The sequence below is a fragment of the Myotis nattereri genome (assembly GCF_964212035.1).
Source record: "Myotis nattereri genome assembly, chromosome: 1".
Taxonomy (NCBI): domain Eukaryota; kingdom Metazoa; phylum Chordata; class Mammalia; order Chiroptera; family Vespertilionidae; genus Myotis; species Myotis nattereri.
In genome coordinates, this window is record NC_138075.1 from 36,038,349 (window position 1) to 36,051,001 (window position 12,653).

General features: G+C 48.9%; 1 protein-coding gene across 2 annotated transcripts; it reads right to left on the reverse strand.

The window, feature by feature from the left end:
- Positions 1-1,490: 1,490 nt before the first annotated feature.
- Positions 1,491-11,429, reverse strand: DACT1 (dishevelled binding antagonist of beta catenin 1; the record flags this gene model as incomplete). 2 transcript variants are annotated; one of them, XM_081105515.1, is made up of 4 exons in its annotated part: positions 1,491-4,413; positions 7,949-8,104; positions 8,833-8,965; positions 11,088-11,429. In XM_081105515.1, 4 exons carry the CDS (start codon positions 11,427-11,429, stop codon positions 2,618-2,620), a joined length of 2,427 nt encoding a protein of 808 aa, XP_080961641.1. In that variant the 3' UTR covers positions 1,491-2,617. The 2 variants fall into 2 exon arrangements, with proteins under 2 accessions (XP_080961641.1, XP_080961640.1); XM_081105514.1 differs by having other exon boundaries at positions 1,491-4,524.
- Between the last annotated feature and the right edge of the window lie 1,224 nt (positions 11,430-12,653).

Consider the following 12,653-nt stretch of genomic DNA (forward strand, 5'->3'; position numbering starts at 1 on the left):
TGATATTATGTTCTTTGATGTAAAGCAACATAAGTGCACAAGATCATTAGTAAAATCTTCTTGCTAAGAGTGGTTAAACTGAATCCAATCAAGCTTTACACAATTTACAGGACACAGAAGGACTAGATGTTAAGACAACATAAAGAAACAACCAAATCCAGAATGTGAGACCTTCTACAAGATAAGTGTCCTGACTTTAAAACCCAATGTCATTTTTTAAAAAGACTATCCTATATAATAAAAGCCCAGCGACCTAAGGGCGGAACAACCAGAACCACCGATGACAGGGCGGGGGGTGGGGGGGGGGGAGGACGCTCAACAAAAAAGCTGCCCCCTGGTGGTCAGTGCGCTCCCACAGTGGGAGTGCGGCTTAGCTGACCCACATGAGCAGCTGCTCCCACAGCAGGAGTAGCCGTCAGTGGCCGGGTCCACACCCACTCAGCTGACCGGGATGAGTGGTTGCTCCCGCAGCAGCTGATCCCCATAGGCCATGCCCCCCCACCAGTGCACGAATCTAGCGCTCCAGGCCTCTAGTTCTAGAATAAAAGATTAGATATCTACAACCAAATATAATGAATAACATTGAATCCTCATTGGGGAAAAGGGAGAAGGGGCTATTAAAAATTCTCAAGCCCAGCCAGGTGGCTCAGTTGGTTTGTTCATCCTCCTGTACACCAAAAAGATTGCAGGTTTGATTTCTGGTACAGGCACACACCTAGCAGGCTTGATCTCTGGTCTGGGTGAGCAATCCCCAATCTGGGGGCGTATTGGAGGCAACTGATCGATGTTTCTCTCTCTCTCTCTCTCTCTCTCTAAATCAATAAAAAAACATATCCTTGGGTGAAGATTTAAAAAAAATTCTTGAAACAAAAACAGTATTTGGTATTAGGAATTACTGACAATTTTCCTTGTGTTTGTGTGATCATATTGTAGTTTTATAAAAGAATCTTTCATTCTTAGGAAATAAATGCTTGAGTTTTTAGAAATGAAATATCATGATGCCTGAAATTTACTATAAAATAGTACAGCTGTGTGGTGAGGAAAGATGGCCAAAATCTCTTGGACCTTCAAAACCAGCAGTATGGCTAAACCTAATAAATACATATAGAGAGTTAAAGCAAGAACAGCATGTTAGCAATTGTTGAATTTAGGTGGTCTCTATACAAGTGTTTATTGTACTATCCTTTCAATGTTTCCATGTTATAAATATTTTATAGTAAAAAGTTGGAGGGTATTCTAAGAAATATTTTCCTTAAACCACATCTATCAAATTTACCTTAAATCTTAAAGAAGTACCTTAACTGTTTTTAAAGAAGTGGTTTGCTTTCCCTCCTTATTACCATCCATTTGAAAAAAAAGTACTAAAATCTGCCTTAATTATTGCAAATAATATTCTAATGCTAGACTGGGCCCAATATAAATCCCACAATAATCAGTACAAGAGTTATAGGTGTAAACATCTGGTTTTATGCCCAAATAACAAACTTAACAGCAGTAAAACAAATCATTTATTACAGCATATAATGTTATATTAAATTTACACAATGATATATAAAAACACATACTGTTTATATCACACAGTAATTTAACATCAACAGGAATACCAAAACAAATCCTACTCATGCACAAAACATGCTTGTATCGGTATAAAAAAAAGCAATTTTACACAATACTGTTTACCAAAAACAATTCTTCTTTTTTAAAAAAAAGCCCTTCCTTCCAGACAGGGTCAGTGGTCCAATCTGGACTGGATTGCACTAACACATGTGGGCCAAGGCGGAGGTGGCACAGTGCTCAGTGAGCAATTGTGGGCTTGGAGTCACGCCCAAGGTTATTTCATTAGGAGTGAATTTCTCTGTACCCACGGACCAAAACTTTATCCCAAAGGCAAGTCCTCCAAGGGAGGAATGGCTGGATTTGCTGCAAATTAGGGAGGAAAAAGGCATCAAAATGTTGGATAAACAGCCCTAAAAATGCTTACCCTAACAAGGGCCTAGGCACCAAGTGTAGCACAAGCTTAGTGAATCCCTTCAAGGGTATTACCAGCCTCTCCATCCAAGTCACTAGCTCTCTGGATTTAGGGTCTGGTCTTCAAGTTCTGAGTCCAGTAAACCACACAGTTCTGAGACGATAGAATGGGGATGTATGGCTGTCTGAGAAATGTACACTGTATAAGAAATTACAGACAACAAACACGCTCCCTCATACCTACTTCACACAATTATGTGATGCCCCTCGACAGGAAAGCCCTCCTGGAGACACTGCCCTAAAGAACCAAGAAGCTAATGTATGTCCTAGAATTCCATCTACCTGACCTTCAGATCAACGGGTCTCATCCCAATGAAACCATCACAGGTGCTGAGGAAATTTAAAAGAGAAATCAGCTGATACCACAAAACGTATGCATTATTCACCACCACTGAAAACCTCAATATTCACTTCTAACCAGCAAGACATTCTTCACCTTCCATTAAAGGCACTAGTGTCCATACATAATGAAGCAGAGACATTAATTTACTTCGGTTTCATCTTCACAGAGGGGAAAACATTCCATGAAATTATTACACAACAACACTACTAAGACGCCACCTTTCCTTCCCCCCGCGACAAGATCCACTCACACGGTCGTCATCAGCTTCAAAGAGCCGGACCGGAAGCGGAGGATTTTCTTCTTGAGGTTATGGGAGGCCTTAATTTTGACAAAGGTCTTGGTGGGGTTGCTGTGCAGGTCTGGGGCCGTGACCGCCTGAATGGGGAGCGTCTGCACGAACTGGGACCAGATGAGGCCCCCGCTCTCCTCCGAGTCGCTGGTGCTGGTGCTCTCGCCCGCGAACTCGCCCTCGCTCACGCTGGACTCGCTGTCCCCGAAGCAGTTGGTGGTGTAGTTGCTCTGCTCGTCCTCGCTGGTGTCCACCACGGTGGAGTGGAAGAGGGACTCGCACTCGGCCGAGTACTCGGAGTCGCTGGCCACGTAGGCGTAGGGGCTGGCGTAGGGCAGCGCCACGGCGGCCGCGCACAGCCCCGCGCCCTCCCGCCGGCCCCGCCGCGCGCGCCGCAGCGCCTCTTCGTAGGAGATCTCGGCGGCCGACCTCCACCGCCGCGAGTCGGTGCGCTTGTGCCTGGGCTTGGCCACCACCGCCTCGCGCCCGTGGCCGTGCGCCCGGCTCCCGGGCCGGTGTGCAGCCCCCAGCGGCCGGCTGGGCAGACCCGCCTCGGCATGGCCGCCCCCACTCCTCCGCCCTTTGGCGGAGACCTTCCTGAGTTTCTTATTTGTATCCAGGTCGTCGGGGAACCGACACTTCTTGCCGGCTGCCCGGGTTTTCTCCCTCACGGTGGGCAAGGCGCCGTCGGGGCCGTGGAGGGCCTGCGCCCTGTGCTTCAGGGCGGAGCCCCTGGGGGCAGCTGCGGTCCGGGCGCCCCGGTGCGCCCTGACGCCCGGCTGCTGCGCAGGGACGAAGTGCGCCTTCACCAGGGGCCCCTCTTCCAGGCTTTGAGAAGAAGAGCCCTCGCTTTTGAAATCCAGGGCAGGCCGCTCTTCCACGGGGAAGGCTGAGGGTGGGGGTGCAGGTGGGGCAGGCGGGGCAGGCGGGGTCGCGGCCGGAGGGGCCGCCTGCAGGCTGGTTTTCTGCGCCGGCTTTTTCAGTGGCGGGACAACTCTGCTCTCTTGCCGCGGGGCGAGGCCTCTCCCAGGGCTCTCTTTTGGAGAGGCCGCTGGGATGTGGCTGCTTTCTTTGGGGGCCTCCCCGGTCACAGTGGCGGGGCCCCGGGTGTGCTCCTGGGAGGCTAGCTTGGCATTTTTGGGGGGATGCTTGCTTTGAAGTTCAGGGGCGGCACTGGGCGAGCAGCCCTCTGGCAAGGGCACCCTCTTGCTTTCCAGTTGCTCTGCCTTCGATTCTTTTGACCATTGCTTCGGTGGGGAGAATGTCCCAGGGTCCAAAGAGGGAACTCCGCTGGTGGGCAGAGGCGCCTGTTTGGAATTCTTAAGGTTCCCAGGATTGCCCTGGGAGACGCCCCCAGTCACTCGGACACAAACGCTCCCATTCCTCAGAAGCCCCTTCGTGGGGTCCGCGTTCACACTGGTTCTTGGCTTGTTGGTCCTTACAGGGTGTGTTTTTTTCTGGACCAAGCTCAGAATGTAGCCATCCATTTTCTTGCTGGATGAGTGTTGGGGAGCAGGCCACACCCTGCTTGGAGACGGTAAGGACGCCTCCGTCTTGACGGCGTCCAGCTCAGATCCGACACAAATGTCATTGGTGGGGTTGCCCAGCCTCTCCTCTTCCCTCAGCGGGCTGCCTGTCAGGCAGAGGAGGAACATTGGGCTCTGCACGGCCACAGCATGAAGTGGGCTGGGATAGCGATAGACATCATTCCCGTTTTTAGACACCAGATCGCACTGGTACTTGGGATTCACATCTGCAATGACACCAAGGGGATTAAATTGTGATGTGGAGGGGAAACAGCAAACTGCCTCTGAGGCCTGGTCTTCACAGCGGCCTTCTGTATAGTCCAACCATCCTATGAGATCTGAAAGACATTTAAAGATACACTCTGAAGAGATGAACTGGCCAGCATCATCTTGACCCTGGCCAACTCCCAGGAAGACAAATTCATGGGTAGAGAGAGAACGCCAAGAATCAACAAATACTCCATGAGCTACTCTACTAGTTTACATACAGTGCAGACTACTGGAGGAGGAGGAAATATTTAACAAAGAAAATTTTAATATATGATGTAGCCTCTGAAGGAAAAGTAGCCATTAAAAATGCTTTATCTACCTATATCTATCTATATCTATCTATCCAAATAGATAGATATAGACAGATAGATAGATAGATATTAGAGAGAGGAAGGGAGAGGGTGAGAGAGAGAATCGATTTGTTGTTCTACTTATTTATTATGCATTCATTGGTTGATTCTTGTATGTGCTCTGACTAGAGATCCACAACCTTTGGCAAATTGGGACGATGTTCTAACCCAGTGGTCGGCAAACTCATTAGTCAACAGAGCCAAATATCAACAGTACAACGATTGAAATTTCTTTTGAGAGCCAAATTTTTTAAACTTAAACTATATAGGTAGGTACATTGTTATTAACTTAATTAGGGTACTCCTAAGCTGGCCTTTGCTAAAAAAGTCCTCAATCTGACTGAGGTACATTCGCTGAGGTCGACCCCTTCCAACTCTCCCATCCACACTCGTCTTGTATACTTGTTTCGCCTATCTCCTTTTCGAAAACCAACTTCTGTACATGGGCCACGAAGTTTCAATCGCACTGTATGTGCGCACCCGCACGTGGTATTTTATGGAAGAGCCGCACTCGAGGGGCCAAAGAGCCACATGTGGCTCATGAGCCACGGTTTGCCGACCACTGCTCTAACCAAATGAGCTATCTGGCCAAGGCCAAAAATGCTTTCAAATTATCAAGTAATACGGGGAAACACTTTAAAGTTTAGTGAGAATCATGATATACTACCAAACTATGATTATAACTTTATTAAGATTGAATAGATGCAAAAGTCTGAAATGAAGCACACCAGCTGATAATTTGTAGCATCTTAGTGTGGTCAGAAAACAAGTGGTGTTAACTTTCTCCTTTGTTTTCTATTCTCTAAATTTTCAATAAATATGTACACTGTATTATAACTGAAAAAATAAGTGTTTTTGAGTCATTTTTTCTCTAGACTACTTTCCCCTCTGTATTCTATTCCTGGTTTCTTTTTAAAATACTTCAGATAAATTATACTTTCTATGGACTTTCTTCTCATTTTGTATTTTTTAGACCTAATTCTTAATGATATATGTTCAAATATTACTGTCAATTGAAAGGTCAGGGAAATTAATCAAATTTCAGTACAGACTAATCAAATTTAAATAATAACCAGACACTAACATAAAAAACAGTATTTTTTAAAACACTTTAATAGATTGAGTAGTGGAATTAACGAATAAATGTTCACATCATAAAAATATAGATGTCAAAATACAATGAAATCAAGCTTTCTTGCTTAATTAAACGATTTTGCTCTCTCATCTCGGTGAATATTATAACTTTCAAGTCCCCTTAAATGACTTTCAATTAGAGAAAAAAAATCAAAGTTTTTATCATTATATAATTTTTCCTCCATTATACTTATTCATTCAATGTTGAAAAGCTACTATGTGCCAGATTCTATGTTAATTTTAAGGGAAAACTCCATTAACCTTAATGATAATTAGCAGTTTCTGGAAAAATATAGTCTAGATTCAGAAATAATATGGTTAATTTTTAAAGAAATTATTATTATAAAAATGCCATGTCCACTCCCTCCCTCCATTTCCACTCCCAACAAGTAGCTTATTGTAAAGAGAACCATCTCTTGCTCATATCCTTGCCCATCCCTCCTCCTCTGCTACCCTAAGGCTGAATCTTCAGCTCAGGCAATGCAAACATAACATCAACAACTGAAGCTGCTAATTGGCTGGTGTCTCTGTATCTGCCTTGCTTAAAGCCACATTCATCTACACTTTACCATTTCTCCCTTTTCACTACTTAAGAGTTAAGGAACAAGACAGACATCCCAGCCCCAGAGACCCAGCCCAACTGTCTCAATTATGTGAAGATGTAGCATTTGGGAGAGGGTCTGTCTTTGAGGAAAACTTATACCAAAGTGCCTTTAATGGGTTTTAAAGTTCTCCTCTGAAACCAGATCTGCAGAGTGAAGGGAAGCAATTACCAATGAACTTGAGGCCCAGACACTCTATATAGCACTGATCTGTTGCTTCCCCCAAATGATTGCTGCTGAACACACCCTGTACAAATACAGAGACACCAGCCAATTAGCAGCTTCAGTTGTTGGTGTTATGTTTGCATTGCCTGGGCTGAAGATTCAGCCTTAGACCAGGTGGAGAACACAAACAAACCAAGAGTGCAGCAACTTGTGCCAGCACCTACAGCTCCTCTACTCTCCGTATTTCCTCTGCTCTTTTGAGGAATCAAAACAAAGCAGAACTAAGGAAGGAGTCCTGAGTTTCAGCAACAGCTCTGCCATTCAGCAGATGAGGAGCCCCTGACAAATTGCATCTAACTCCAGATTTCTCCCCTTTTCAATGAAAACGCTGAACACAACTTCTGAATTCCCTTGGTGTGATGTGATGGAAAAACATGCACCTGGCCGTTAGTCCAGAGCATGCATCCTGCCTTTGCCACTCACTAGCTATTTAGCCTTAAACAACTTACCTAATCTAACCTCACTAGGCCTCATTTTCTGATACATAAAATGGAGCTAACAACACCTGCATCCTGCAGAACTGCTGGGAGGAGCCAAAGGAGGTAAAAGTATACAGGCTCTTCAGTACAGTGATGCATAGCAGGAATGCAGAAACTCTTCCAGTACCAACAATAGCATGAGTCTCTGCGGAGGTAACTGCAAGGACAGCCCAAAATGAGAAGCAATGGCACGTGGCCTAAGGGGATCTCATCCCACCCGCCTGCTAAAAGGAGAGCTGCCCTCAGACAAAGCATTCTGGAGAACAGGGAAGGGCCACTGCTCCCTAAGTGCCAAGCAGCCCGTGGCCAGGCTGACAGATATATTTAACTTAATGTAAGCTTTAGTTTTGAATTATTAAAGAAAGAAGAAAACAGATCCAAAGTGGTTTTCAAAAGAAAAAAACAAGTTAAAGCCTAACAAAGCCTGTTAAGCAAAGGCTCAGAAACAGAGCTCCAAACTTCTATCGGGACAGGATTTCCAAAGATGAGCTGAATATAAAGCCAAGTGGCACCCAAAGAGGACCAGAATAGAGGTCTTCTTGGTTCTAGATGCAACTATGGGCACTAAAGGCAGCAAGCTGATGGAATTCTCCGTGTCTTTGTTTTTCATCAGTAAAAGGGGGCTGAAGCTACGTAACCTTTAAGGAATCTTTGACCCCTTCCAATTAAAAAAAAATGTGTATTAATTCTAAAAAGGCTTACCTGCAGATTTGGGGCAACTATCTGAGATAGTCAAGGTTGCCTCCAAGGGGCTGCAAAAGCAGGTGCTGGAATGACAACTGGATAAACACTCACTGAAGACCGAGTTAGAGGAATTGGAAAGGGATCCTGAAGCCCCATCACTCAGCTCATAAAACCCTACAAAGAAAGACACCATTTGGAATTAGGATCAGGTCATGCAATAATACACATTTGTGCTTAAAAGGAAAAAAGGATAATCTTCGAGAAAAGGTAAGATTGGGAGACTTGGGGAGGAGGGGGCAATTTTGGCTCGCTGGACTTAGTGTCCTGATTTTATGGTTTTATTCAAGCAATCCTTAGAAAAACCAAAGAGCTCCTAACGATGGATACATTTCAAAGTTACTCTCACAAGTCAAATTGATCCCCCTTGACCCAACCTTTAAAGATGTGCAAGGAAAGAGCCTTAGATCTATCACAGCCCCAACATTATCATGAGCGTTTCAGAAAGAGTAACTTGAAGAGAAAACAAATCTATTTAAGGAGCCAAATGGTTTAAAAGAAAAAAAAAAAACTTTCAAAGTGGTCTCAGGAAGTTGAAGTGTGACTAATTTTCTAGCCCAGTTCTGACTTTCTCAAATTTCAAAGGAGGACCGCTCTTCCAGAAATTTGAATAGAACCTTTTCTTTTTAAACTCAGGGGACTCCAGTCAGATCAAGCTCATTATTAAAAATGTTGTAGTCTGGTTTTAGTTCCCTCTCCTACGACTGAATGGCAGGCAGACGACCTTTTTATTCTCTCTGCACTGGAAACACACTCCATTGCCATTTGTAGGGCTGGGAATGGTAAGCTCGGGGCCCAGGTAGAACTCCTGCGTGAAGATGCTGTGGTTGTGCTCACACACTCACCTGAGCTGGGCCGGCTGTCTGTCTCCAGGTGCTCTTCAGATGTCTTTTCTACATCGAGTCTGAGGTCACTTATCTGCTTGTCAAGTTCCTGCAACTGATTCAACAAACCAGCATCTCTTCTCCTCAAACAATTCTGGTTTGGAAGAAATGGAGAAAGGGAACATGAACACATTCTGGTGACAAAGAACCAAAGGCTGCTGCTCTAAGCCTTCCAATGACCATTGAGAGAGTTCACTAAATCTTCCAAAACTAAACTTTATTGGATGACCTGAAAGAAAGGAAAACTTCAAGTCCTATGTCTAATTCCACGTTCTCACATTGGATGGTGATATGAAGTTTCTTCATAAAAACAATACTTGCTTACTTACTTTCAACTACTATATACCAAGTTAGGGAAAAATGAAAAAAATGCACTGAGGTTTTATAACATCTTCTGCGTGGCGCCCATATTTTACAAAACTACCTCACAGCCGATGCTTTAATCTGAAGCCGGAGGGTAACAGACTGCCTCTCTTGCTTAGGTGAGACTTTCTGGCCAAGTGTCCTGCAAAGCTTTGTTTTCTATTAGTTGCTTTGTGGAGTTTAATCGGTCCGAGGGCCTTTGAAAGTGAGAAACCAATACGAATAGCCGGTGCCAAGTAAAATGTGAGCTGGCAGAATTCAAAACCCTCGAGGGAAGAAGGTCCACCAGATTTGAACTCAACTCGGGTTTCCAAAGGTGACACATCCGTAGCGCTAACTCACACCGCCACCTAGCGCTTCCTCTGCTGGAAAAGGGGGTGAAAACACACTCCAAAGGCATCTGGTTCAAATCACAAATGCCAAGTCTACAAATGAAAACAGTGCCACAGACACTGACTGGACTGGAATTCTCCCGGCACGCTGCGGCCGTGCTCCCCTCCCGGGACCACGGGAATGTGCCCCTCACCATCCCGAGATTCATAAAGACAAAAAGGTGCTATTTTTGTCAAGACAATGCGTGACATGTCGGCGACCAGGCATCGCTGGCAAGCATTGGCTCAAATCAATGGGACACCCAAATATCTGGTCTAATCCCAGCGAAACACAGTAAAATGCCAAGAGAGAGGTGTTACCCGAACCATGATGTGCACACGTCCTTACAAAATAGATTCATGAATTGCTACTCCTCTGTGTGTCCTTTGACTTAAAAAGCGTTGGTATAAACCATATGCTAGTCTGCTAGGATGAGTTTCTTCAGGAAAAAAAAAAAAAAAATGAACCTAAGGAGTAAGAGCACTTTGAGGCTCAAGAAAGAGAGAAATTATCTGAAAAGAGATAATACAAGACAGCCACACAGCATCGCCGCGTTCCTCTCTGCAGAGGGGACGTTATCTGGCATGTGTCTAGTTTCAGATCGTATCACATGGTCAGATAAGGATTTTTTTTTTTCCTGCTGCTGCTTTCAAAACTACATTTTTGAGGTCTCTGAAACAAAGCTGCCGCCATCATTCCGAGGCGGGGTCAAAAGCTGTTCACCGATACATTAAGCGCCAAAGTTCTTTTTCTTCCCCATTAATGAAGATGACACAGAATGACGGAGGCGCTGGCAGGACTCCAGTAACATAAATGCTCCCTGAGAGCAGGTTCTCTCTTCTCCCACCTCCACCACCAGTCACCGCCCGCAGTACGTATAAAATGTAAGAGGAGGGGCACTCTTCCCAGCCAAATTTCCACCCGTTGCGCCTGCTTTCGCTGCCTGGTACAAAGGGCTTCTATTTGAAATCAAGCAGCAGCCCCAGCAAAAGCTGGCATGCTGAGGAGAGCCTGGGAGGGGCCGGGCTCCTGCGTGCGCTTCCGTGCAATCGTAAAATTCAGCCTCGGACAGTTAGCCACGCCACAGGCCCCCTCCTCGGCTTTTGTCCGCTCTCGGTGGGAGGACCTGGAGCTAAGAAGGCCTCCAGGGGAGATGGCATTTTAAAGCAGGGCTTTGCAAACCTTCCGGGAGGGAGCGTGCATTCACTCGTCTAACCAGAGGGAGGAAAGGTTACATCCAGGCCACTCCAAGAGCCCCGAAGGGAGAGAGGCCACCCCTTCTCCGCAGATCGCGCGGGGTCGCCAGCCCCTCACCTGGCACCAAGCCGGGCGCAGGCAGGCACGGGGGTCAAGGAGGGCGGGGGTCCCGGGGACCGCGAGAATTTCCCCAGCCACAGGCACTCCCGCGCCACCCCAGGTCACCTGCCCGACTCCCGCCCGCTCGCCCGACAGCCGTGCCCCCACCGCCGGGCACGACCTACCAATTGCTTCCGCAGCAGCAAAATGTTCTCCTCCAAGAACTTCTCCTCCAGGCGGCTGCGTTGCGCCGCCTCCCCGGGCTGCTCCCCGGCTCGGGGCGCGACGCCCGCACCCCCAGGGCCGCGCAGGGCGCCCCGGACCAGCAGCTCCTGGCGCTGGCGCAGGTACTCCAGCTCCGCCAGCCCGGCCAGCGTGGCCTCCTGCCGCTCGCGGGTGCGCTGCCGCTCCGTGTCCGCCTCGCCCTTCTCCCGCCAGCGCCCCTCGGGCTCCGCCGCGCGCTGCTCGCCCCGGGCCGGCGCCGGCGGCTCCAGCTCCCTCGCCACCCCGGCCGGACTCGGCTTCATGGCCCCCAGCCCCGCCGCGAGCACCCGTCACCTCGGCCGGGACGTCCGGGCGGAGGAGCGGGGCGCTCAGACCTGCGGCCGCGGGCTCATGCCGCCCGGGCGGCGGGACACAGCGGCGGGGGCGGCGGCCGGGAGCGCTCCTGGCCCGCGGGCTGCAGCCGTCCCGGCCCCAGCGGCGCCGTCCGCTGCGCCGCGCGTCGCCCGCCGCGGCCCCGCAGCTGATAACGCCCTGCCCGGCGCTACGTCACGCGCGGCGGCCGGGCGAACCCCCGCCTGGCGCCCGCCTCCCCGCGCCGGCCCCTCGGCTCCGAGGCCCGCTCCCCCCGGCTTCCCCCTCGTCTGTCAGGGGCGCCGCGCGCTCCGCGCCGGCCTCCTCCCCGCCCCGCCCCCCGCCCTCCCCCCGCCCCGCCCTCTCTCCTCCCCCGCTCTCCCCGCGGGTCTCTTCGCCCCCTCCTCGAGTTGACTGCACCCAGTTTTCGCTCGCTCCTTATTGGCTCTTCCCCACCTACAAAGCCGGGGCCGAGCGCCCCGAGCCCAGCCTCCTGTTGCCGCCGGCCTCGCAGCGGGGTCCGCTCCCCGGAGAACTTTGCGAAACTCCACCGAGTCGCTGCGTGTGCACCATCTTAACCCCTTCCCGCACGCCCCGGTCTCCTCCCCGGCCGCGTCAGGTCTCCCCCGCCTCGCCAGGCGAGGTCCCGGGCGCGTTCAGTGCCACTCTCCGGGGGTTGGTTTTGTCCTCCACTCCGTGGAGGCAAGCACTCCCAAGCACAGGGCCGTGTTCTCAAACTGTTCAGCCCTGCGTTTCGTGGCCGTGGGGGTTTTCCTGTGGACGGCGTTCAGCATTAGGCGGGAGGACACCGCTGTCTAGCGAGCGGTGGCATCAGTTCTTTACAAGCTCCGGGTGTGCGCGCGCCCCTGCGCGCTCTGGTTGGGGTGTGAGTTTTTTATTGTTATTTAGTCTGCGCTCAGGGGAGCTCTGACTCTGAAACCAGACTGTCGAAATTTGAATCCTGTTTCCTGCCAATAACCAGGTGGGCGGGCAAGTTACTTCACCTCTTTGTGCCTCTGTTTCCCTAACGGTTAAATGAGCTACTAACAGAATCTGCCTGTTGGAAGAAGTATAATAAAATATAGTATAGTATAATATACATTGGGGGTGTGGGGTGCGTTTACAACATGGCAGGCACATAGTAAGGATTATATGAGTTCTAGCTTTTTCTTTTT